At 53.8% G+C, this 25535-nt stretch overlaps 1 protein-coding gene across 12 annotated transcripts in view; it reads left to right on the top strand.

Moving 5' to 3' along the window:
• The first annotated feature begins 2040 nt into the window (after positions 1–2040).
• TLE3 (TLE family member 3, transcriptional corepressor) overlaps positions 2041–25535 on the top strand; it is a 49163-nt gene continuing 25668 nt past the window's right edge. For 10 of the 12 annotated variants that reach the window (XM_059890356.1, XM_005211317.5, XM_010808918.4 and 7 more), the window contains exons 1-4: positions 2041–3166; positions 3733–3833; positions 4377–4440; positions 5365–5409. In XM_059890356.1, the coding sequence (XP_059746339.1) occupies positions 3143–3166; positions 3733–3833; positions 4377–4440; positions 5365–5409 (234 nt within the window). In that variant the 5' untranslated portion in view covers positions 2041–3142. Of the gene's footprint in view, positions 3167–3732; positions 3834–4376; positions 4441–5364; positions 5410–25535 lie in introns of those variants that run through there. The other 2 variants (NM_001193206.2, XM_059890353.1) reach the window with 2 other exon arrangements.

Raw genomic sequence — 25535 nt, 5'->3', positions numbered from 1 at the left:
GCTAATTAAGCAGCCATTCCAAGCACTATTTGCAAGCGGGAGGCTCAGAAGCCTCGGCATTTGTCAGCGCTCCCCCACCCCGCGTGGTTTTGACTGACAGCCTTGGTCGCCGACTGACAGGGCTCGGCAATTTAACCAATCAGTAACTGAGACTCTCATCAACCGTCTCTGATTGGTCTTCTGAGCCTCGCTAGGGGGCGGGGTCTGCGGCCCCCACGTGGGGGCAGGGGCGAGAAAGGGGCGGGGCGGGTGGGAAGCGGGTGCGCCCACCCGTGACGTAAGGGGGAGGGCAGAGAAGGGGGAGGGGGGAAGGAAGCTCCAAAGAGGAGCCATTTTGTGTCTAATGAATGCTGCGGCCAGATGCTCGCATCTGTCGAGTCGGGCTTCTCCCCACCCCCCTCTTCAGTGCGTGGCGCACACGATTTATGTTTTTATTTAGGAAAATAAATAAATGAAGAGAGGAGCGCGGTTCGGGACTGGCGGCCGGAGGGGACGCGGGGAGGCTCAACTCCGAGGCGGGCGCTCACGTGTAACTCCCAGCGCACCGGCCTCCGAGCGCCCGCTCGCTCTCAGCTCCTCATTAAAATGCAAAAGCGAACTCCAGCTCCTAATGAGGGGAAAATATAGATCCCGGGCCCATCGCCGGCCCCCGGGTGCGTGCGGGTTCGCGGAGATGTTGGGGAGGGGGGCCCAAGTGGGCCCCCCGCCCGTAGGTGCCCCTGCGGCCCAGGGCGCGGCCCCCAGCCCCCCGACGCTCGAGGGCCGCGTCCCCCCGGCCCGTCTGCCCTGACGTAACCCCGAGCTCAGTAGATATAGGCTATGGGTTTGCGGGCAAACTGGCCCCCGGAGTCGAGTGGCCTGTGCGACCGCGCGGGGAGTCCCGGAGGCGCGGAGGTGGGGGTGGGAGAGGAGCGAACGGGGGCGGGTGAGCGTCTGCGCCTCCCGGGGCGTCGAGGCTGGCGGCCGAGACGCCCACAGGCTCGCACGCGCGCCCCTCTGCAGGCTTCCGCCGACGCCGTGACACTGCCGGGGGCAGGCTGAGAAAACCGGGTCGGAACTCGAAGCTCCCGGGCTGGTGGGGTAAGGCCGCCACCGCATTCCCGACTCCGCTTCCCTGGCCTCGGCGCTCACTGGGTAGCTGCGGCGAAGGCGTAGCGGTCTACACCGAGAAAGAGTCCCCGAGTGGGGACAGCGCGGACTGTGCAGGGTGTCCGCGGACAGACGGGCCCTTCTATCTGCGCAGCCCGCCAAGCAAGAGTTCCTCCGACATGTCCTCGCGGGCAGCCGCCGCACATCAAAGACGCTGTTTATTTGGCTTTCCGTAAAGGACAAATGAACAAAGAAGAAAAGCTGGGGGCCGCGGGGGCGGGGGTGGGGGTGGGTGAGCAGAAGAAGGGGCAAAGAAAGGGACACTCTCAGTTCCCAGCAAAATTAAGGTGGGAGGCAACTTTGGGAGCCACCATTTTATCGGTCCTAAATCTTGTGAAGTGAAAACATTAAAGTGACAAAGTGATTCTGTTTGTTTTATAGTATCTAATTGGGCTGCTTTGCAGACCTAATGAGATTAGAGGGAGGAATCGTTCGCCGCCACTGCAGAATAAACTGATACATTGCTACCAGCCACAGGTTTTGAGGACTGTACAGCTTGTCTTTTTTTCTTTTGTTGTTATTCTGTCTTTCCTCTTTTCCCCTCCCGCCAAATGATTATTTACTAGTATATCGTGGGAAAAAAAAAAAAAAAAGAAGAAGAGGGGGGGAAAAAAACCCCAGCAGCCCTGGACTATAATATATATCTATTTATTATATGTCTTTCGGTTAATTCCTGATCTGAGGAGCGCTGTTTTTCACTCCCATGCGAAAGTCACCAGCGGGTAGGGCCTGATTGCTACTTTTCATGCATAGTTTTAGACACAAGAGGGCATTGTGACGTTGCGCCCGGCGGCGCCCAGTCGCAGGCCGAGTCCGGCTGCCCCACGTGGGGGCCCCGAGCTCCCATTGGCCAGCGCTGGGCGAAGCTGCCACATTATTTTGTTACTTTTCAGTCCCTATTTGGAACTGCTCTCGCGGCAGTTCAGACCTCGTGCTCGTCCCACTCGCCTGTCTGTGTGTGGTATCCGCAGGTTCGGGGTACTTTTTTGGTGTGTGTGTGTGTGTGTGTGTGTGTGTGTGTGTGTGCGTGCGCGCGCGCGTTGGGTGTGTGTTGGGGGTGGGGGGGAGTGTCGGGGCGCGGAGAGGAGAGCCGGGCCGAGGCGAAGGAAGGAAGCCGCAGAGCTCCCGGGTCTCGAGCTGCGTCTCCCCTCCAGCGCTCTTCTGCCTGCGCGCTCCGAGGCGGCGGTGGCGGCACCGAGCGCTCCTCGCTGGGGACTCGGCGCTCGAACTGGGAGCAGCGAGGACACCCTTGCGGCGGCTTCTAGTGCCTACTGGAGTTAGAATGCCAGGGCGGTTGATTCCCACCCACTGAACCCGGAGTTTCCTCCTCGGCCCTGGGAAGGGCTTGCAGTGGCGGCGGCGGCGGCGGCGGCGGCAGTAGCAGACGGAACAGCAGGCTTTCCTCTCCGAGGGGGGGCGTCGAAGCGCCAGCGCCGGGCTCCCGCCCTCACCCTCCGGCGCTCCTGCGGCCCCAAGCCGCCACCTCGGTGCCTGCCTCCTTCCTCTTCTCGCCGAGAGCCGCCCCTGGGATCGGACCCGTGCGCCCCGGATGCTGGGGCTGCCCTGGCGCGCCCCCACTCCCGGCGCGACGCGCTGAGTGAACCGGAGGGCGCCCGCGCTTGCCCCAAGAGGGGCCCCCAGAGTCGGGACCCCGCGCCGGACCCGCCGGGGAGACGACGATGTCCGCGCAGTCCCCGGCTCTGACGCGCTCCACGCAGCGGGGGGAAGGCGGCCGGCCGCAGCTCGCGGAGCCCTAGGTGCACAAAGCCCGCGCCCGCCGACGACTTTGCCGCCTGCTCCTCGGCTCTTTGTCTCCGCTTGGTGCGGGCGCCGGACTCTGGGATTTCGGTGCGAGATCGGGCTGGGGGGGCCGGGGGCGAGCTCTCGGTTTCCCGGCCGCCCCCCGCTCGGGTTTGGCTCCCCCCTCCCCCGCACCTCCCCGGCCCGGGCTCTCTGCGCTTCCACGCTCTCGGAATCACGACCCCTCCCTGCCATGTATCCGCAAGGCAGACATCCGGTGAGTAATTGCAACTCGGTTTATTTAAGCATCTATCGTGGCAGGGTAAACGAGGCAGTTTATCTGGCACCTCCATTTTGCTTGTTGCTACCTTTATGGTATGTGTGTGTGTGTGTGTGTGTGTGTGTGTGTGTGCGCGCGCGCGCGCGCTCACACAAAGGATGGGGATGGGGGGGCGCCGTAGAGAGAGGAGGTTAATTCCGCCCTAATGGCGTGAGGGGCTCCCAGTGTTCCTGGGGAACTGTTTGTTTTCATGCTGTCTCCCGCCCCCTCACCTAAGTCTCCCAACTCATTCGTTGTGTCTCCTCTGTCCCCGTCTTACTTGGGAATAGGAGCCCCTTCGTAAAAGGGATAGGAGCCCCGCGGCCGAGAGGGAGAGATTAGGGCGCCCCCCTCCCCGTCAGGGACCGGAGAAACTTGTTGGGAAGGTTCTGGGCTTTGTGGGAGGCCCCTTTGGCAGAGGTGGGGGCGGGGGGAGACCGGGGAAAGCCGCTGAGGGGCCTGGGCAGCTTGGAGCCGGGTCTGACGCCCCCGCCCCTCCCCTGTCTTGTCCTGGCCGGCTTCAGGCTCCCCATCAACCAGGGCAGCCAGGATTTAAATTCACGGTGGCTGAGTCTTGTGACAGGATCAAAGACGAATTCCAGTTCCTTCAAGCTCAATATCACAGGTAAGGCCTGTGGGGGCCGCCCCGGGGCTGGCAGGGCGGGGGCGTCCCCGCCGCGGCTCCTGCCACCACCCCTCGGGGACTGAGCGGGCTCTCGACCCCGGGGCGGCGGGGCAGCCCGGGCCTCCTCCTTTTGTTTCCCCTTTCCGAGCGCGGCGCCTTAACCCTTTGCTGCCGGCAGCCTCTCGGCTCCCCGTGCCGCTCCGGGGGTGAGGGAAGTTGAGGGATCCGGGCGCGAGCCGGCTCGCTCCGGGTTCTGGGGGTCTCGAGGGGTCGCGAGCCAACGTCAGGGTCCCGGCCCCCACCCCACCCCGAGCCCGGGATAAGTTCATTCGTTTGGCCGCGGGAAGTTTCAAGTTGTTACACTCCCCCTCCCTGTGTCGGGGACCCACGTCCCCCTCCGCCCGAGGCTGCGGGATGAGGGGAGTACCCCCGGGGGTGGGTGTCAGGAAAGTGGCCAAGTGGCTCTGAGACGCCCTAGGGGTTGGGGTCCCAGAGGAGGCTGTGCAGGCCCCAGGCCTGAGCCGGCTCCTCCTGCCCTCGTAGCCTCAAAGTGGAGTACGACAAGCTGGCGAACGAGAAGACGGAGATGCAGCGCCATTATGTGATGGTGAGAGGCGGCTGGGACTCGGCCAGGGTTGCGGGGGCCTGGGGAGCCCTGCCCAGCCTCCGCGGGGCGGCCCCCGCAGCGGGTGTAGTCCGGGTGTGCCATCCGACCCTTTTTCACCAGCCTCTGTCAGCCCGGGCCACTTGGAGGAGGGTGGGTGAGAGGAGGGGCAGAAAGAGAAACCCAACCCCTCTCCCTGTACACTACCTTTGTGCGCCTTTGATTTGTGTTCTGAAGGTTTCCCTGAGGGCTGGTTGTCCTGTCTCGGGGTTGGATAAAAGTCGTTCTTAGAGACCTCCTGGGAGTGTGTAGAAACTTCTCTGCTCTGCAGCCCTGGGATTTAGCCAGAGTGGGACATAAGACCTCTCCCCTTCCCTCTCTCTCCCCAGGGGTTCCTGAGAGTGGAGGAGCCTTTTGCCTCCACGCTCACTCAGGGATCACCCCACTGAGAATCTCATGGACCCTGGGGCAGTGTGTAGACGTGTCCTCCCTTTTCCCAGTGTCTCTTCCAGCAAGTTTTAATCTTCTGATGGTGAGGAGGGCACTGGAGGTCCATATGTGGGACTCCCTGCACTGCTGTCCACATAAGAGACCTTGGACACATTGCTAAAGAACTCTGATAGGGCAAGCGGCCCCAGTGTTCACAGGATTGATTCCCTGTTGAACCCGAACGTTGTATAAACAGGATATATGGCACAGGCAGGGCTGGTGGGAGGGAGGGCCCAACTCTTCTTACACATAGGGTATTCTGTAAGATGAGAACAACACTCCTGAGTCCTTCATCTCTTCAGCCCCTTTGTTAGCTGGCTTTGGGGTTTGACTTAAACTTCTTTAGCAAATGTATCCTAAAAGTACCATTTGGCCAAAGCCGATTCTGGAACACAGATTTTGGTGTTGTGAGTTAACGGCAGTTCTTTTTACTTTTAGTACTACGAGATGTCCTACGGTTTGAACATTGAGATGCACAAACAGGTAAGTGCTTTAGGATATATATCTAATTACAGATCCAGCTCTTGACAGGCAGGGTCTGAGGCTTGGTTGAGTTCTCAGACATGTTGAGCTTTTAGCAATCCGAGCTTATGAAGTTTGTCCTGGTCTTGGATCTTGGTGGAGGGGTAAGGAGCAAAAGGCAAGTTGCCCGTTCAGCATCCGCTTTACAAACTCCTGTAACCCAGAGGTGGCTGGATGCTTTAATCTGTTTTAATGTAAAATTTACAAAAGGAAGGGCAGGAGGGTGTATGTGTGTGTGTGTTTGTATGTGCATGCGTGTGTGTGTGTGCGCATGTGCAAAAATGTGATGTTCTACCTTGATAAGATTAAACTTCAAGAGTCTTAAAAGCCAGGCTGAGCTGTCAAAATTTAAGGGAACAGGCTACCTACCGCTTAAAAATATAAATCCAGGATGAGTTACAGCCCCGTACCTTACGTATATGAGGCAACTTTCTCATCTCCATCGTAATGTAAAGGCTGCCTCGGTCATTCCCATTTTCCAGGGGGAAGCTGAGAGGTGAAGTAACAAGCCCAGGGGCAGCCTAGCTAGGACTTCTGAGATGGCTGGGGGTTGAGCTCAGCTTTGAAATCCTGAAGTCAAACCAGTTTAGCTGGTGTGTGATGGATATGTAAACTACTCTGTATCGTCACTCTTCTAATAACAGTATACCTCAAACTGGGCAAATACAAACACCTTTATCTCAGTGCATATCAGTAACTCTGTCCTGGGCACTGGGCAGGGCTGTGGGAGAGGCCTGTTTGTATATTTGTATTCCGAGGAGAGGCCGCCTATAGTTTGGCTTGGCCAGCGATTAGCGTTGACTTGGCATGGAGAAATGGCGCGGGCCGATGGTTCTTTTTAACAATTGGTGTTCTTGAAATCTCAGAAGGCTGTTGACTCATTCTAGCCTTTGGTGACCGTGACTTGAATGGATTTTCTGCTCTAAATGAACAGTGGTTTACAAGGTTTAAATTTTGCTCTTTAAGAGGGCAGGACCCAGGGCAGGTGAGAAGGGCAGGTGACCTCTGGAATGCTTGTAGATTCCTGCCTGCCCGCTCCAGTGGTTTCACAGAGAGCCTTTGGAATCCAGGTTCCTTCCCCTTTCTGGAGGGAACCCCAGTGTTGGGTGAAGGGCAGCCAGAAAGGGGCCTGATTTTGTTGAGGAATGTGGGGAGGCAGTCAGGGATTAGCTTTTTAGGGAGACACAGGAAAAGGCTACCAGGCTTTTACTTCTTGACCCACAAGAATCATAAACAGACACCAGTTTGTAAGTAAAGATGTTTGCTCCCGGGAGTATGGGCTAGAGACTGCCTAACTTGAAGTGGAACTGGCTGGATCCGACTGGTCCATTAAGAATGTGTGAAGTGAAACGGGGGTCCCAGGTGTTCGAGGACTTTGGGCTGTTATGCAAGATGCCACCGCCTCCCATTCTCCACCCCTCTTTTTTTGTCCTCAGTGCTTGGTATCTTGGGTGTGTTTAGAGAGGGTAATTGCACCCAGGTTTAAAATTTATAGCAGCCGTTCTTCTAAAAGCTTCGTAATTAAGGTGTAATATGTCGTTGCATGTTGAGGTCTGCATGGGTGGTGTTCCCTGTGTCTGTAAGTGGATGGTTCTTTGGCACAAAGAATCCACCTTGGCTGTTGGAGCGAAGCTGCTCCTGGAGTCCTGGGCCACTCTGAACCCAGGAAGAGTTATTCACCTTCCTAGTGCATTCAGTGGTGGGGTTTACATAAGAAGCAGCTGTGTGCATCTGGGGCTTCTGGCCCGTCCCCAGACCCTGGGTTCTTAGGAGGAGAATGCCTGAGGTTTGGCGACATGATCTCATTTAATCCTCTGAGCTGCCAGAGGGAGATAGATGTCTTCTTTGCCCCCTTTTTATAGGCGAGGATACCGAGGCTTTAGGGAAGCCAGGAGGGCAGAGGTGGGACTTAAACGTGGGCCTCTGGCTTCCAGACCGAGCACTTTACCTTGTTTGCCACTCACCTTTGCCTTGGAGCCTCAGCTCCCACTTGCTTCCCAGCAGGACTGTCTGTGCTCTGAGCACAGTGCCTTTGCTGGATTTACAGCAACCTCTGAGTTGGGTGAAATCGCCCTGTGGCTGTGTAGGAACAAAGAGGCAAGGAGGTGAAGAAACCCTGCACTAAGAAATGCAGTCCTGACCTCCTGAGGCTGGCCACCTCCCTAGGCTTGCTAGGGTTCTGCAGAAGAAAACCGGCCACTAATTGTAGTGTGGGTCTTGGGTGCATTTGGCGGATGGTGGTTAGGCCTGAGCAAACAAGTTTATCAGCTGACCTGTTTAGCGGTTGACTGGTGTTTTATCTGCACACACAATCAAGTGACTGGAGTGCTTGAATTATTCATGCAGTGTCCTGCCCTCTAGACTTGACTGTTCGTGTGATTACATCTGCCTGGAACAAACAGGCTGGATTCTTCATCTTGAAGCTCAGGGGTGGGGGTGGGGACTGTCTGTACTTTTATATAATAGATGATCTCCAGAGCTAGCACCTTGGGAAGTGTGGCAGCCCTCAGCCAGCTCACACACACATGCACACATACACACATGCGTGCACACACGCACCCCTCTTACCAACACCACCACATATTTTTTTTCAAAAGCCCTTCTTTGCTGGCTCAATGGGAAATGCCTGTTAGTTCGGAACCTCAGGTTCTGCCAGATGGGCCTGAGTATTGACAGAGGGCAGCTGATGAGGTACATGCAGCCAGTCTTTATTTTACTGAGAGGTTACACTTACTGTGGCTGGTTCCTTTCCTGGCCCTTTCTCTGTCTCCCTCTGTGTTCTTTCTCCAAGCTGTCGAATGAATCCCAGAGAACATAGTCGATGGTTTCTCCTCCCCTTCTCGGTTTCCCTCCCTAATTGTGGCAAAGCAGAGATTACAGAATCATGGGCCTGGCCTGAGATTTCAAGAGGTCACCCACCTCCTCCAAGCCTCTGCTTCTAGGCAGGATGTCAAGGGTGATTCAGCAAGGCCAGGGAGGTGATGATGGCTGGCCAGCTCATCAGTTCCCATCTTGTTCCCACAGAGGCTGACACTCTCCAGTGTCAGCCACAAATCACAAAGCCAGCGTAGAAACAGGCATTCCAGAGCGATTGTAGTGCATAGGGTTTGAGGCACTGATGCTCTGAAAAGCTGGGTCAGGCTGCCTCTTCACCCCTTGCTGGTGATCACTGAGGTTTTGGAAGAACACTGGAGGCCTATTGATTTGGGGAATGTGTCATGCCCCCACTTTCCCATCACCAAGCAGCCCTTCCTCTGACCTTCTGTTCTAACTGGGAGAGCCCTTTGGCCTCTACTGCACACCTTTCACGGTCCAGATGAAGGAACTAAGGCCCAGGCAGGGGGAGCTGAGGTTTCCAGATCCATCCAGTCCAGTAAGTTACCAGAGGAGCTGCTGTTGCCGCTTTTCCTCCCGACCCAGCTCTCTTAGCAAAACTCAAGAAATGGAGAGTGCTCGTGTATTAACTAATAGCACTCTGTGTCTTTAATTACCATTGCTGCTTTCTGCATTATTATCTCAGGAGGTTAAGGCTACAGACCTGGTGACACCGAAGTCCAAAGTCCCCCATTTCGGGTTGTATAACCATATCAGCTGAATCTCTCTGCCTGCCCAGGGTCCTCTTCTGAACCGCCAGCTATTTGCACAACTAATGATTCATTGCGCCTGGTAATAAACACAGTGTATAACTAGCAATCCCGGAGATAAGGTTCACAGGTAGGGAAAGGTGACAGAACCTGTGAGTCTTTCACCTGAGGATGGGCATGGCCATGGGGGTGGCCATGGACGTGGCTGAAAAGGAAGATGGAACATTTTCATTTATTACTTCCCCTCTCTGGGCCCTCACACCCACATAAAAAGGGGCTTGGGCTGGAAGATCTTCAGGTATAACATCTTGAAGTTCTGTGGCCACTGTAAAGGTGTGAGGAGCGAGAGGGGACCAGCAAGTGATGAAGTTACCAAAACCCTGCCCAGGAGTCGAGTCAGTCTGGGTAGGGAGAAGCTGGGACCCTCAAATTGAAGGGGATGTATTTCTTCATACTAGGGCAGTCCCTGTTTTTGTGGCATCTGAATTGAGCTAAGAAAAAATACCTTTGAGTATCATTTATTTTGGTCAGAATACCGGGATCCGGGAACCCCTCTAAAGCCTCAGTTTCCTTCTGGTGTTTTTGCCTTGTTGCTCTTCTCCAGAGCTGTCTCTGCTCTCATTCTCTTCGGCAGTGGAGGAGGGTATCTGCCTCACTCCACTTTGGGGTCCACCAAGTTGAAAGCTCCCTTCACCTTGTCCTGACCACCTAGGAAGAATCTGCCCCCTGGACCCTCAAGGCTGCCGTCCATTCCAGCCTTCTCTGGAGCCCATTGCTTCTTGTTTATGGAGCTGTCAGAGTGAGGGTCTGTGTGCTTTCTGGCTCTTTTCCTTCTTATCCACGCTATTATTGAAATGATCTGGGAGATGGGCACGTGGTCCCTACCGATCATGGGTACTGGTCCTGGGTGGGGACCTTATTGAAGACTCTTCATGAATCCTGCCGGACCAGGAGCTCCTGGAGGGGCACAGAGCTCCTCTTTCTGTCTGTGGCTTCCTCCTCCCCCTCGTACAGGAAGGCCTAGTCTGTGTCAGAGGTCCTTTTTTTCCTTTTTGTTGTTGAAGTCAGTCAAGGGAGGGATTCCCTTTTTCTTCCTGTGTGGGCAAGATGTTTTTCATCTTGTTTGTACAAAATCCTGGGATACCAGGGAAAGGTAGCCCAGGCCAGACCTCAGTGGGGTGTCCCACTGATCCGCATGCAGAAAGTCTCAGTGTCTGTGGGGAGCCCCTCTTTTGAGGTCTCCTGTGTGTGCTTTGCACATAATAGGTGCTCAGTAAACACATTGCTTTTTCTTTGCTCAGGATTACTGTCAGAGGGTGGAATTCCCATTCCCCCAGCCTTGTGAGTAGGAGAGGGGGAGTTGCTCTTGCGGGGCTTCCTGCTACTTCCTCCTCTGGCTCAGCATCCAGTTTCTTCATCAGTCAAATGAGGGGGTTGGACTGATTCCCAAAACGGGTATTAGGGGCTTGGGATGTGCTGGGTGTGGGCTGGGGCTGGTTTCACAGACACCCTTCCCTCCTCAGGGGGAGTTGGGCATCTAAATGAGTCATTGCAATGCAGTGAGGTAAGTGCTAACAGGGCCAGTGTCACGGGAGGAGCACCCTGGGACAGAGCTGCTCATTCTTCCTGGGAAAGGGGAGTCAGGTCAGAGAAGACTACACCAGCGAAGACTACACCGAAGGGCTGTTACCTGAGCCGAGTCTTAAAGCGAGGGTTCATTAGGCAGGCACCCCCGGAGGCTCCTCTGGGGTGGCAGCAGCCCTTGGAAACACGGGGCTATGTGTCCCGGAAGCCACAAGTCCACAAGTCTTGGGAACTGGCAGTGGGGGGGGAGGGGAGGAGGGACTCCACTTGGGGTGGGAGGCGAGGTGGTGACATGTTGCAGCGAAGTGATCTCCAAGGCCTCTCGGCGCTCACACTCGCTGCTCTGTGGCTCCTCCGTCCCCAGATGGCTCTCTAAGGCTGGCCCGCGTCCATCTGCCGGGCTGGGGGGTGGGGTGGGGGCTGCTCTCTGCAGTCTGTCTCCCTCCCCTGCTGGCTACCCCACCATCATCTGCTGGTTTGAACTTTATCCCCCAAAGTGGCATTGTCTTCTCGCTCATATTGGTAATTCTGTAATGACTGGTTATGACCCACCCCCTCCCCCATATTTAATTCTCATCAGCCCAGCTCTCCACTTTGCTATTAATGATAGCAAGCCAGCAAAATAGCTTTCAACATGCCATTGACAGTCTGGTTTAAGAGAGCACTTGAAGTAGTGCTAGACAGCTGAAAGCACCCATAATTGTGTACCAGAGTGAGAACTGCGCGCTCAAGGGCCTTGTTTTTATATGCTTAAAGGGACAATATCTTGTTTTCAACAAATGCTCTCTGAGACTCACAGCCAAGATGTGCTCTCTCCCCTTCTCTCTTTGCTTTTTTCCCTTGGCTTTTGTGTTTTTCCTCTTGCCTTTCAAAAGAAATGTTCCCTCTCAAGTTGAGGCTAAGGAGAAACTTAGGGAAGGGGGGATTTCCTGCTGCCACAGAAGTAAGGTCTGGGTACCATCCACTGCAGGCAGCCTGTGGGGTATGCGGTGGGGGTGGGGTGCCTCCCCTGAGGGTCTTCTGGAGGAGGTTACCGGGGGAGTTGCTGTTTTCCCCAGCAGTGATGTAGAGTTCTTCCGTGGGTAAGGATGTTGCCTGGTGAGCGTGAGGGTAGAGGGGGGCAGGCTTCCAAGATGTTACCTTGTCACCGTGGATGAGCAGGCAGAGACCACCTGAGGGAGAAAGGGGTCAGCCTTTGGGGAGTCAGATTACAACCCTCTAAGCCCTTGAAAGCAGATTTTAGGAGGCCCTTCTGTACAGAGGTTCCTCTGAAAATCATGAGGATGAGTAGGGCAGGGACCTGCCTTCTGCAGGGGACGTTCATCCCAGCTTCGGGGATTAACAGGGGGACCCACTGACTCAGCTTTGAAGATTCTGCCCAAGAACAAATACCTCCCTCCACTTCACCCCACGACATCATGACTTTAATGGTGCAATATCTTTTTGAGAAGGGGTTCCCTTCACTGCTGTAGCCAAAACCTTCCCTGACCCATTACAGGGTGAAGGAAGAACAAAGTTCCTAGCAGTGGGGCTGAGATGACCGGGGAGCCCTGTTGGGGTTGAGTCTGGCCTTGGCTCCTTAGAGGGGCCCCATTTTGTTCACCTGCCATGCGAGGGACACAGGTGGGATCCTGGGGCAGCTGCCGCCACCTCTAGACACTGCCAAGAGAAAGCCTTTATGAAGACAGAGTGAAAATTCTGATCTATAGTTAGAGACTATAATAATACAGGCGTTCACATTTGTGGAGCACTTGTTTGCAAAGTGGATAAGACATTTTTGTCTTAGAAACCTAAACTCACAGCCATGTGGGTCCAGGACAAACACACCAGGAGGAAAGCGTCAGAGCGTGTCAGGAAAGGCCTGGGGTGTGAAGATGACCTGTATGCTCAGGGTGCCACCAGGCTGTGTTCCTAAACTGGGGCTGGGGTGGGAGGGGAGCGTGTGGAGCAGCAGTGAGCTGTGAGCGCCGCGAGGGACAAGACCACTTTGTATCACAGAGGCTCCTGAGCCCGTCGTGGGTGCACAGTGTGCATTTTGTGGGGGACTCGGACTGTTGGGCTTCCATGGCGGCTCAGGCCAGGAAAAGAATCCGCCTGCAACACAGGAGACCCTGGTTCGATCCCTGGGTTAGAAAGGTCCCCTGGAGGAGGAAATGGCAACCCACTCCAGTATTCTTGCCTGGGAAATCCTGTGGCTAGAGAACGGGCCTGGTGGGCTATAGGGCTTCCCTGGTAGCTCAGTTGGTAAAGAATCCGCCTGCAGTGTAGGAGACCCTGGTTCGATTCCTGGGTACGGAGTATCCCCTGGAGAAGGGAATGGCTACCCACTCTCACATTCTGGTCTGGGGAATTCCATAGACTGTGTAGTCCATGGGGTCGCAAAGTTGGACACGACAGCAACTTTCACTTGACGGGCTGCAGTCCATGGGGTCGCAAAGAGTCAGGCATGACTTAGCGACTGAGCACGCACAAGCATGCACAGACCAGGACTGTTACATTCCAGTTTTTTTTTGGAGGGGCTCGCTGACCCTGTGTAACATCGTTCTGGGAATGTTGCAGGCTTTCTCAGGTTACTGAGAGAGGCCTGTGGCTGCGAAAGTCGTGATTGTAGAAAGAAATATGTCATAAACCTGTATTTTAACGTGTCTTTAATAGGCTTAAGCGCTTCCCCCCCCTCCTTTCACATGACAGGACAGTGTGAGGGGAAGAAAGGAGAGGGGTGAAGAACCAGATACTTGGGAAGGATGATAAAGCAGAGGTATGAGGGGATAAGGAATGGGGAAGAGCCAGGAAAGCATGCTGCATTTAGATTATAGGAGGACCTGAGCAGCAGGAAGCAAGGGTTAATGGCTTGGAGGTAACTTAGTCAATGATGCTTGTCATGCCTTAGCTATCTATATGGGCCTGGAGTTCCAAGTGCCAGGGCCTTATCTCATTGCCCTTTTAAATCCTTGATAACCATTGTTCACAGCTCTTCAACTTTTTTTTTTCTTTTAATTCCAAATGAGAGCTTCTTAGTTTGCACTGGAAGGCTGCGTCTTCCATCAAACGCAGAGAGTTCTTTCCAACTCTTTGCAACAAGGGGCAGGGGAGGTGATTCTTCCTGCCTGGTCAGCTGGGGAGGCTTTCTTTGGTTTTAAACGCCTTCACCACCCACCCAGGTGAGGACGGTGTGATGAAGGGTTGGAGGAGGGGCCCCTACCCAGTCTCCAGGGCTTCTTAAAGGAGAGCAGTTAACAGATCTGTTCTCCTCCTGGTTTGAAACTGAACATCCTGGCAGATGCTTTGGGAATCAGTGGTGATATCTGCTGGGGAGGAGCAAGGCAGTTTAGCGTGGACTGGGGAACCAGGACAGGAGTCCGTCCTCCAGCTGGGGTGGGGCCGGGTACAGGCTCTGTCAGACTTCCTGCCCAGGAAGACGTTGGGCAGACTCACGGGCCTGGGAGAAGCTGTGTGCATCTGCTAAAGTCACTTCAGTCATGTCCAACTCTGTGTGGCCCTGTGGAGAAGCTGCAGGTGATACCACATGGTCTAGAGTGAGGGGCTGAATGGTCTGGTGGGAAGACAAACAGATGAGATGCGGCAGATGGAGGCGGTGAGCTGGCCAGGGCCTGATCGGTCAGTGGGTGCTTTAGCATCTCCTTAAACCCTTCCTCTGAGAAGAGACAGGGACTCTTCCTCAGAGCTCCGTCACCCATGGAGAGTCTTGCTTGGCCTAAAAGCAGGAGTCCGAGGGCATGACTCTGGAGGGACTGAGGTCCAGGGACCCTGTCTCCCAGGGCCTCACACTTCATCCCAGGGAAACAGCTCTCCACGAAGCCAGCCAGAAATGAGGAGCATTAGAGCCCCAGAGAGGCACCTGCCCTTGCCAGGGTCCTCCCCCTGTCGGCTTGCCTCTGGCCGTGTCACTTAGGAAGTGTGTGTGGCACCATGGAGCTCAGTCTGCAGGAATTCCTTAAGGTGGTGGCATGTGTGTGTGTGTGTGATCGTCTCTCTTAGCCTTTTTTTTTTTTTTTTTAATTTATTTATTTGTGCTGGGACCTAGTTGTGGCCTGCGGGATCTAGGTCCCTCACCAGAGATGGAACTGAGGCTCCCTGCATTGGAGCTTGGAGTCTTAGCCACTGGACTACCAGGGAAATCCCTCTGTTAGCCATTTTTTGGTTTCTCATCTCTTACCTGATTCCTACCCACCCTTCTCAAAGGACCACCTTTCCCTGGCTCTCCCTCTCTGTCCCTCGGACCACATCCCTTTCTCAGTCCTCTGGTTTTGCAGGAATATTGGGCATTTCCCAGGCCTCCAGGTGATGCGTCATTGATAAACCCTTTTTCACAAAGGTGCCAGTGGAATCAGAATTTCTTCATTAGAAGTCAGTTGGTTCTCAAAGGGGGGATCCTGGGAAGTTAGGGGCAAAGGACCAGGATCTGGGAGCTGGCCTGACCTGGTGGCTGAGAGACAGGCTTTGGAGTGAGACAAACTTAGGTTTGAGTCCTCAATCAGGGTCTACTGGCTGTGCAACTTGGCGGCCCGTTTGTCCTCTGTGAACTTGAATTTGTAACAGAGGTGATGAGGATGCCTGCCTCCCTTTAGAGCAATGTTGTCTGATAGAACTTTCTGCAGTCATGGAAATGCCTGTATGGTGGCCACCAGCCCCATGGGGCTCTTGAGCCTTGGAATGTGTCTGTTGTGACCGAGGAACTGAGTGTCAAGTTGAACTTTAGTGAACATTCACTAGCCATGTGTGGCCGGAGGCATCATATATGGGCCTGTGCATTTATAGAGTGTTTTGAGGATGATGTGAGATGATGTATATTGACTCCTCTGTGTGTGGGGAGATCTCACAAGGGCTTCTCAAAACAGGACAGTCCCCAAAGCTGCCAAGGCCTCAGAGAGCGAGGACCAGCTCCTTGGTGTTGCTGATGTTGTAAGACTTCCCAGAGCCCTTTCTCATTTGTGACTGGTTGGCTCCATCATGCCAGCCCTACCGTGTAGACACCTTAAGCCCCACCTCACAGTAGGAACACGGATGTTTCAAGAGTTTAAGTGGCTGGATTGCGGTCTCACGGTCGACTAGGGGTGGGTTCAGAAGTGAGAACTAGGCTTGTTTCATTTGGACCAATGATCTTTATCCAGAGGCCACATCAAGGTGTGGTCTTTTGTGGTCTGCCCACTGGCCCACCTCCAGACCCACCTGTGCGTCAGGGCTTCAGTTCCAGTGCTGGGAAGTCCTCAGAGATTTTAAGAATTCAGTGAAATGTAAGTGTCAGTGATGCATAGACCAGGGTTTCCCACCCTGGCCGTGTTGGCATTTGGGGGCCGGATAATTCTTCGTGGTGGGGTTGCCCTGGGGTGTTTAGCAGCATTGCTCTACCTCCTAATTCCAGTGGCACCACTTCAGTTGTGACACCCCAAAATGTCCCCGGGGGAGCCAAAGCTGCTGTGCTTGAGAACCCATGATGGAGGAGGAGGAAGTCTGGCTCTAGGGCCACTGCCTTGCTGTGTGACCTTGGGCAGCCAGGCCCTCTCTGGGCTTTGTTTTCTTCATCTGTGAAATGAGACGGTGAATGTGCTGGTGGTTTGGGAGGAGGCCAGCCTGAGAGCGAGCCGATGATATAAACAAGTTCTTAAATACCTGATCTTGATTTTTAAGGCCTATGAAATGCCACCACTTCTGCCATCTTTGTCTGGGGAAGCGAGGCCCCTCTGACACTTTTAAACTAGGAAAAGGACGTGCTCTTGGGTTTTGAACTTGGTGGTGAGGGTAAAATGGGGCTGTTTCTGCCCACGGTCAGTCTGTTAAGGAATACTGTGACATCCTGCTTTCCCCTTCCTGCCCCCCAGGTTTCCCAGAGAGGCCCATCCTTAAAATTCATAGCCAATAGCCAATGCTTCATTTGTAGCACTGACCTTACAGGGAGACCCCCAAAATTTAACGAGCTGCCTCTGCAAGGGTAATGTGACTTTTACAGCCTGTTGAGGGGCAAAGGGAGATTTGCATAATGTTCCAAGGGGGATTAGGTGGCTGGGGGTTGCCATGGCAACCCCACAGGGATGAATTGAGAATTTTTCCTCCTGGCAGGAGTTGGCCAATGGAGTCTGGGAAGGTGGGGGAGGGAGGCTGGGGGTTATCTGAGGGGAGGGAGGGAGAGATGGGGAGGGGAGGGAGAGATGGGGAGGGGGTTGGTGGGTTGGTCGGTTGGTCGTGCCTGGGATGAATGGACAGTGTTGGGAGAAGCTGTAATTTGAAAAGACTTTCCCTGTTCATCTACACAAGCAGGCTCTTTGAGGACCATTCCCTGGAGTGGGGGTGGGAGGCAGGCAGAGTTTAATGTGTTTTAGAAACCAAGAAATTAAAGTGAACAAATATTTAAAGATTATTGGATCTTGTTAACAGGAAGCCCGGTGGATGGAAACTGAGAGTCTGAGAAATGAAAGCCTTAGAGGCAGAGAGGGACTTGGCTGTCAGATTTCCAGGTCCCTCCCATGGAGTGGTGTCCACCCCCGTGTGTCTGTAGGGTTGGAGTTGAATGCTGTCCAGGACAGGGTACTCACTTGCATACAGCACTGAATTTGGTTTTGAGAGCACTGACTATTATCCTGAACCTAAATCTGCCTCATTTATGCAATGGAAGCTGAGGTCCTAGCACAGGACACACCTGGGGCAGGCATGCAGGTCTCTGGACATTGCATCGCCAGCTCTTTCCAGGGTTAGTGGCCTAGACACTAACTCTGTCCCTTCCACCCCCGCCACCCACCACCCCGCACCACTCCCTCACTTCCTCACTTAGCATCACCATTCCCAATTCCCTTCCTCCCTGGACTCTTGGCAGAAAATGTCTAAGGTTTCTGGTGAGCACAGAAAAGGAAGGTGAGACTCCTTTCAGCGGAGCACGTGGCAGGGTCACGTCACGCCTAGGCCCCCAGACTCCCTCGCCTTTCATCTGCCCTTGCCAGATGAGGGCTGCCATCCTTTCTCTGTGTGAAGGGCGTGGGGGCCAGTGTCAGAGGCCAGCCCCCGGCAGCGTCCCTGCCCTCCCCCAGGAGACAGATCCTCAGGGTCATGCCAGGGCTGGGCCTTTTCTTGTTCCAAGCCCTCCCGGCATAAAGAATTCAGCAGGCTTCCTCGGAAGCATAAATATTTAATGGCGTTGTAGTTATATATAATTTGATCAATATGTCAGTGCTAAAAGGGCCTTTAAGGAGGCTCACCTATCATTGAGTGATCTGTGATGTAAACCTCCCCGGCCCCTCCAGGAGCAGGGGTCATTATCTCCCTGGCTGCTAAGTGGGTCATTTATTCACCCCCTTCTTAAAGGTACTGTGGAACTGTTCTCTTGTTGAGCCTGTACATGGTAGGGATGGAGTGGGGCCTGGGAGCCCCGCCCCAGCTTTTGCTGGAGGCCTCATCCCTCCCTGGACTTCCTTTTCTCTGGTGATAAAACACCCACTTATTTTATTTCCGTGCTCTCTGAGTTTGGTTCGAGGAGAAACTGCCTGGCAAGGAATTTCATCTTGTAGTCCAATAATCGAGGGCCTATCAATTTAGAATTGCCTAGGAAATGCAATGGGATATTTTAAGGTAAAACTGCTCGGATGCATTGTTCTGGAATCTTCTAATATTTGATTGCTGGGTGACTGTGGCACCTGGCCGCTGGCGCTTCCAAGGCCTTCTGCGCAGCCTCCAACCTCTCCCTCTGCCCTTGTGATGTTACTTCAAGGTGAGATAGACTAACTTTAAACACTCCAGGACATATGTCAGAGAGCTAGGTAAAACCCGATTCAAATTCAAGAACCTCAGAGCAGACTGAAGTGGCCACCTCAAACGTACATGCTTCAAGAGGCCCAGCCAACCAGGGTGTGACTTTTCAGAGGTCACATGGCTTGTCAGACAGGGAGCTGGTGAGAAAGCCAGCATTCCACATGGCTTGGAATATAACTCAGGGTCTCACGTAGGTATCTTTTCCTCAGCTCATCTTTCTCACACACATCCACAAACGCATCTCCAGAATCACACAGCTCTTTCCAAGAGCCTGCATGGTTGTCAGGTGAAGAAGTCCTTGTTTTAGAAGCGAAAGCAGGGACCTAGGAGCCGCCCCTTGGCTGCCTCACAGGGAGGCAGTGGTTTCTTCCTGCTGAATGAAACACCTTGAGCCCTTTCCTGGCTGGCTGCAGCTCCTTGTGAATCATGCAAAGAACCCAGACAGGAGCAGCTGGACACTCACAGATAGGATAGGACATCCCTGCTTTTGCCCGCTCTGTGACTGTTGTGGGCAGTTTGGCTGATGGACACACTCGAATGGTTCGCGTGCCATGAAGACTGGTCCTGAGGACCAAGCCCCAGCCAGCCCCAGTCTCGCCCACACCACTCAGCATCCATCCACATTTCGAGGTCCATCCACATTTCAAGGTGGCTTGCCTCTTTGCTCGTCCTTTAAACTCATGCTCGGCTCTACTTTTCTGAGCTTTCTGGAGGAATCCCTGTGTCACAGAGCAACTTGGGAGCATTTAGTATTCTCAAACTCTAAACGATGGCTCTTGGATCTTATTATCGTCCCCCTGTTTTGCAGACAATAAAATTGAAGCCCAGATGAGGAAAGGGATTTGCCCAAAGCCATGCAGGTCATTTCTGTGTGGCTCAGGGTTCAGAACTCTAAAGCAGTCAGGTTCCTCTCTCTCCTTGTTTGTATTTGGCTGAGGTTAGAATGAAGTCTGCATTTTCTAGACCTGATCAGTACCTGGCAGTTTAAGTACCAGAGAGAGAGTCTCAGGGAAGTGGCTGTCAGCTGTTTCTTGAGCAGGCATTTAAATTAAAAGAAAAGCCAAAGACTGGCTAAAGGCTGCAGGCCAGGAGCAAGAGGCTGCTGAGGGTGTGGGGCAAGAGTAGGTTCCATCTCCCTTAAGTGTCCTGGGTCAAAGGTCAGAAGGATGGGAACTGCAGCAAATGTGAGTGGCCGGCTGTGACTGGAGCAGTGTACTTTGAGAAAGCCCTCTCTTTATAGCAGGATGCTCCGAGATCCTGCTACAGTGAGGAGATGATTGCGTGAATGGGAGTTCCTAAGGCACACTGAGCAGGCAGCTCTTGGGGAAATTACACTCGCCCCCTACTATCCTGTGTTCCGACATTTATTTGCTTAACAGTCTCGATGGAGACGTGGGACAGATGTTCCTCCTGCAGCCAGAGCCAGTTGGGAGCGCAGACTCCGGATTTCGCAGGATCTCTGTGCACGCCTCTCTGTGTTGAGTAGATTAGTTCCTTCTGAGGAATGATGTTTTTCCACCAGCAAAGCTGCCTTCTTTGAACCACACTTGAAAAGAAACCTTGAAAGGCAGTACCAGGCTCCCCAAACACCTATTTCCAAAGGAAGCCATCCTCCAGCTGCCTGGCACTCGCCTCCTCCCAGGTTCCCCTCCAAGGCTCTGACTCGAAGGCAGAGGCTTTGCTGAGGCCGAGATGGAGGGGAGGGTGGAGGTCTACCCCGCGAGCCCCAGCTGCCATATTGATAACGGGATGCCCGGCATGCCACAAATAGGCTCTAGATCCAATTTGTGATTTGTGACCTGTCCTGATTGTTAAAGCCACACGTCTTGATTCTTTTTTTCTTTCCTTTCTTGGAAGTGAATGTTTAGAGCTTGTTTGAATTGGATCAAATGCTGTTTTAACAGCTGTTCTAATCGGAAATGCTGTCAATTATTAACCCTGACAGTAGTTTTTCTTTCAAAAATGCTTCTCTGAGCTCTCTCAAAATGTCGAAATTTGGCTTCTTGGTAGGAAGTCGTTTAGTGAAGTTGCTTAATTACCAGGCGTCAGTTTCTCCATCTGAAAACTGGAGATTTATAGGAAGTGCCTTTCCTATAGGGTTCTTGTGAGCTCACCCATGTTAAAATGCTCAGAACAGCTGGATCTGGGGATGTTAGCCATTATTATTGTTGTTAAGAGTGGTTCTGTTAGGCCAACTTTGTATTTGCAGAGCTTCCCGTCCTCAGTTACCACCCTCAAAAAAATAAACATTAAAGAATTAAAGTCATTTAGGGAACAATTTTCCTGTTCATTCTCTGGCCCTCTGCTGTATGCTGAACTCAGGTTTGGATTGGCCTGTGTGCTTAGTTGCCCTGTCGTGTCTGACTCTTTGCAACCCCGTGGATTGTAGCTGCCAGGCTCCTCTGTCCATGGGATTTCCCAGGCAAGAAGACTGGAGTGGGTTGCCATTTCCTTCTCCTGGGGATCTTCCCAACCAAGGAATGGAACCCACTTCTCCCTTGTCTCCTGCATTGCAGGAGGATTCTTTACCACCGAGCCACGGGTTTAGAGATGACCAAGGCTCAATTCCTGCTTCCATGTGGTGGGGAGACCAGGAGGGCGGTGCTGCCCATGGCAGGGGACAGTCCCAGCTGGGAGGGATGGGGTTTGCATACTTTCTCCACCCCCACTTCCCCCCAGAAAGAAGTCCCCAGACCCAAGAACAGGGACCAAGGGTGACACCGCCCCCTCCCCACCCCTCAGCCCTATGGATCCTGACCCATGATGGGCCAGAGGCCTCACGGCCCCTCAGCTCTATGGATCCTGACCCATGATGGGCCAGAGGCCTCACGGCCCCTCAGCCCTATGGATCCTGACCCATGATGGGCCAGAGGCCTCACGGCCCCTCAGCCCTATGGATCCTGACCCATGATGGGCCAGAGGCCTCACGGCCCCTCAGCCCTATGAGCCCTGACCCATGATGGGCCAGAGGCCTCACGGCCCCTCAGCCCTATGGATCCTGACCCATGATGGGCCAGAGGCCTCACGGCCCCTCAGCCCTATGGATCCTGACCCATGATGGGCCAGAGGCCTCACGGCCCCTCAGCCCTATGAGCCCTGACCCATGATGGGCCAGAGGCCTCACGGCCCCTCAGCCCTATGGATCCTGACCCATGGTGGGCCAGAGGCCTTACGGCCCCTCAGCCCTATGAGCCCTGACCCATGATGGGCCAGAGGCCTCACGGCCCCTCAGCCCTATGGATCCTGACCCATGGTGGGCCAGAGGCCTTACGGCCCCTCAGCCCTATGAGCCCTGACCCATGATGGGCCAGAGGCCTCACGGCCCCTCAGCCCTATGAGCCCTGACCCATGATGGGCCAGAGGCCTCACGGCCCCTCAGCCCTATGGATCCTGACCCATGATGGGCCAGAGGCCTCACGGCCCCTCAGCCCTATGGATCCTGACCCATGATGGGCCAGAGGCCTCACGGCCCCTCAGCCCTATGAGCCCTGACCCATGATGGGCCAGAGGCCTCACGGCCCCTCAGCCCTATGGGTCCTGACCCATGATGGGCCAGAGGCCTCACGGCCCCTCAGCCCTATGGGTCCTGACCCGTGATGGGCCAGAGGCCTTATGGCCCCTCAGCCCTATGAGCCCCGACCCATGATGGGCCAGAGGCCTTACGGCCCCTCAGCCCTATGGATCCTGACCCATGATGGGCCAGAGGCCTCACGGCCTCTCAGAGAAGCTGGTCTTCACTGAGTCTGGGCCCCAGGGGAGAGCCTGAAGGTTGATATCCCAAGCCTCTGGAATATTCTGTATCTTGTTCTGCTGACTCTTGGTTGACTTGTGGGGTTGGGAGGCAAGAACTGTTCCCCGTGGTGGAAAGGAGAGATGAGAGGGGACTTGCTCTGAGCGACCCAGCTGTGGTCATCTTGTAGCGTGGATGCCAAGCCTGGAACCAGTTGGAGCTCCATGAATCCCAGTAGGTTGTTCCTCATAACCAGAGGATGCTGGGCTCTGGACCAGGCCCTGCAGGGGAAGATTCCACCTGGAGGCAGCCTATGGCCACACGTTTGCTAAAAGATGCGGGGAAGGGCAAGGCTGGCTGGCTACTTCTTATTTTGTCCCTTCACCTAACAAAATCTTGACACTTGACCTGTTTGCTAGAGGAAGTAAGCAAAAGCTAGGACTCCTTTATGGGCTTCCAAGGTGGCGATAGTGTAAAGCACCTGCCTGCTGATGCAGGAGATGGAGGAGACCTAGGTTCAATCCCTGGGTCGGGGAAGATCCCCTGGGGGGAAGGCATGGCAACCCACTCCAGTATTCTTGCCTGGAGAATCCAATGGACAGAGAGGAGCCTGGTGGGCTTCAATCCAAAGTGTCAAAAAGAGCCAGGCACGACTAAAGTGACTTAGCATGCACACACAGGACTCCTTGATAACCACCCACCTTAAAGATGGTAAGACCTATAGTTACTGAGTGGGCCAAAGTGACAGGGAAGGTTCAGAGCCTGCCGCCTGCCTTCCTGGCTGAGAAGCGGGCAATAGCTAGGGACCCGCTTAACTGGACTGGTCTGGCTTAACCACTACTTGAGGGGCTGCCTGCTCCATCTCCCTGTTGTAGGTCAGCACTTTGTCCACCACTGTCCCTCTCCCTAATGCTGCCCACACTGAGGCAGGCCCACATCCCCAGCCAGGGGACACTGTAATATGAAGTCTTGAAACACACATGCAGGGAAACCAGTGAGATTCTTTTGTCTCTAGATTTTACTGGGCATCTATCATGTACTAGTCTCTGCTATGCCAGTCATTTGAGGTAAGAGACATTGGACCAGTGAGCTCCCTAAGCTCATTGGTAAGGATGATTTATTTTATTTCTCTTTGCTTTGTGTTTTAAATAAAACTTTCTAGTCTTATTTGGCGCATAAACATGTGACAGGTGAGTGATTATGTTGTTCTATACAGGTTTGGACTGAGCTGATTGTTTCCAGAATTCCTGACGTATACAATTCTGACTCTTATAATTTCATCTCCCTTTCCCACTATCAATCAATGTGGGAGAAGAAAAAGTGAAAAGAAATGAGAAGGGGCCCTGTTTTGGACTAGAACTCTTTCCACTTACCTAGATTAATAATTTATACAATAGTTAGTAATAGTCCCAGGAGCCTTATAAGTATTAATGATGGGCATCTAGTGGGCAGAGGCCAGGGCTGCTGCTAAAAACTCTACAGTGCCCGGAGCAGCCCCACCCAACAGAGTTTTCTCTGGCCCCAAATGTGTGTAGCGTGGCGTCTCAGGCGGCTCAGTGGTGAAGAATCCACCTGCAATGCAGGAGACTCAGGCTCGATCCCTGGGTCGGGAAGATCCCCTGGAGGAGGAAATGGCAACCCAGTCCAGTATTCTTGCCTGGGAAATCTTGTGAACAAGAGGAGCCTGGCAGGCTGTTGTCCATGGGGTCACGAAGAGCCAGACATGACTGAGCACATATGTGGCTAGCACGGATGCTGTGACAAACCCTCCTGTACAGTGTCCTTGCTGAAGTAAACCCCAAAAGTACAGATATGGCTGTGGTCCCTCCCTTGGAACTCAGCCAAGGATGCGTTTGGAAATGGGACCATTATTGGCACTGGTTGGTCCAGGATATGAGGGACAGTCTTTCGCACCAAAGACTTGCTTTACCCCCAGTGCCCAATCTAGAGTGTTCCGGGAGAGAGCTGTGATCTGTGATCCCCACCCAGGAGCCCCTGCTGCTCTGGACAAGGAGGGGTCTGTGTTGGAACCTGCACTGCAGCCAGCAGCCCCGGGATGTGGGCCCACAAAAGCCCACAGATTCCTAGCCTGAGACCCATCTCTTCACCAACCAGAGGCATCTTCATCATGGCTGGGGACGGGTTGTGGTGGGGGGTTGGGGTAGTAGGAGTGCTGGCCCCACGAATTCTCCTTAGGGCCCGGGTCTGCTTGTAAGCCTTCAGACAGCATTGCTTTTACTTTAAATGCACAAGCATTTCTCATCCGGAGTCATTTGACATGCAGATGATCACAGATTTTTAAAGGCTGTTGTCATGGTTTTGTCTCTCAAAGATTGCTATGTGCTGATGAGAGCTCTGAAGCCAGCTCTGGGACCTCAGTCCCGGCAGCCTTGGGATTCAGAATGGGATAAGAGAGGCGATTCTGAGACTTGTCTGTCAGTGGTCCTCAGCCTTCCTGCCTGGACTGTTAACCATTTAGCCCCACTCTTTTTTCTTTTTTTTAAACCATTCTTCATTTGAGATGGCTCACATAGATGGATGGCAAAAACAGTTGATTTTTTCTTTCCTCTTTTTAATTTTTTTAATATTTATTTGGCTGTGATTTATTTGGGTGTTAATTGCAACATGCAGGATCCTCAGTCTTCATTGCGGCATGTGGGATCTAGTTCCCTGACCAGAGACTGAACTCAGGCCCCTTGTATTTTGAGCGCAGTCTTAGCCACTGGACCACAAGGGAAGCCCCCAGCTGATGTTTTTCTGAGTGTGATCTTTTCTGGGGTGTTAGGGGTGGGGCAGAGAATTGATCTGCCTTTCTGTGATCAGCTTAGATGAAGGGCTAGGGTTCTGATAGTTACGTTCTGAGCAGCATCTTAGAGAAGGCAAGGCTTGCCCTCTCCAGAAGGAAGCATCAATGGTGGGATTTCCGGCTGGACAGCACTAGAAGGGCGAGGGATTGGTCTGCAGGGGGAGAGGCAGCAGTGGGAAGTGGGAGTGAGGGAAACCCTCTCAACTGCACATCAGTGGGCATGAGGCTAGCACCAGGGAGCACTTGGCACATGCATCCGGGGGTCTTCCACCACCTCCTGATGTGTCTGGGCGTCTGAGAGTCTGAATTGCAGTTGCCCGTGGGGCCACCGGGCAAAGCAGTTCCTTCTCACCGCGCTGCGTCCGCTCTTATGAAAGGTTTCACCGCAGTGGGTGGTATGGGGGTTGTTCTTGTTTAGCTTTGCATTGTTTTGGTTAGGGCTTCCATTCCAGAGGAGGTGAACTGTATGCTCTGAACCAAACACGGAGACCACCTCTGATAGGAAATTGGAGCTCCTGGAAATTGGGTTGGTTGGAGGGAGTGGGAAGGAATTGCTTCACGCTGTGGATTCAGCGAGGCCTCCTGGCAGGAGGTCCATAGAGGGTGGAAGGACGGAGCCTGTCGA

The sequence above is a fragment of the Bos taurus genome, chromosome 10 (genome assembly GCF_002263795.3).
Source record: "Bos taurus isolate L1 Dominette 01449 registration number 42190680 breed Hereford chromosome 10, ARS-UCD2.0, whole genome shotgun sequence".
NCBI lineage: Eukaryota > Metazoa > Chordata > Mammalia > Artiodactyla > Bovidae > Bos > Bos taurus.
Note: the sequence above shows the minus strand (reverse complement) of the source record. Positions and strands in the feature narration are given on the sequence as shown.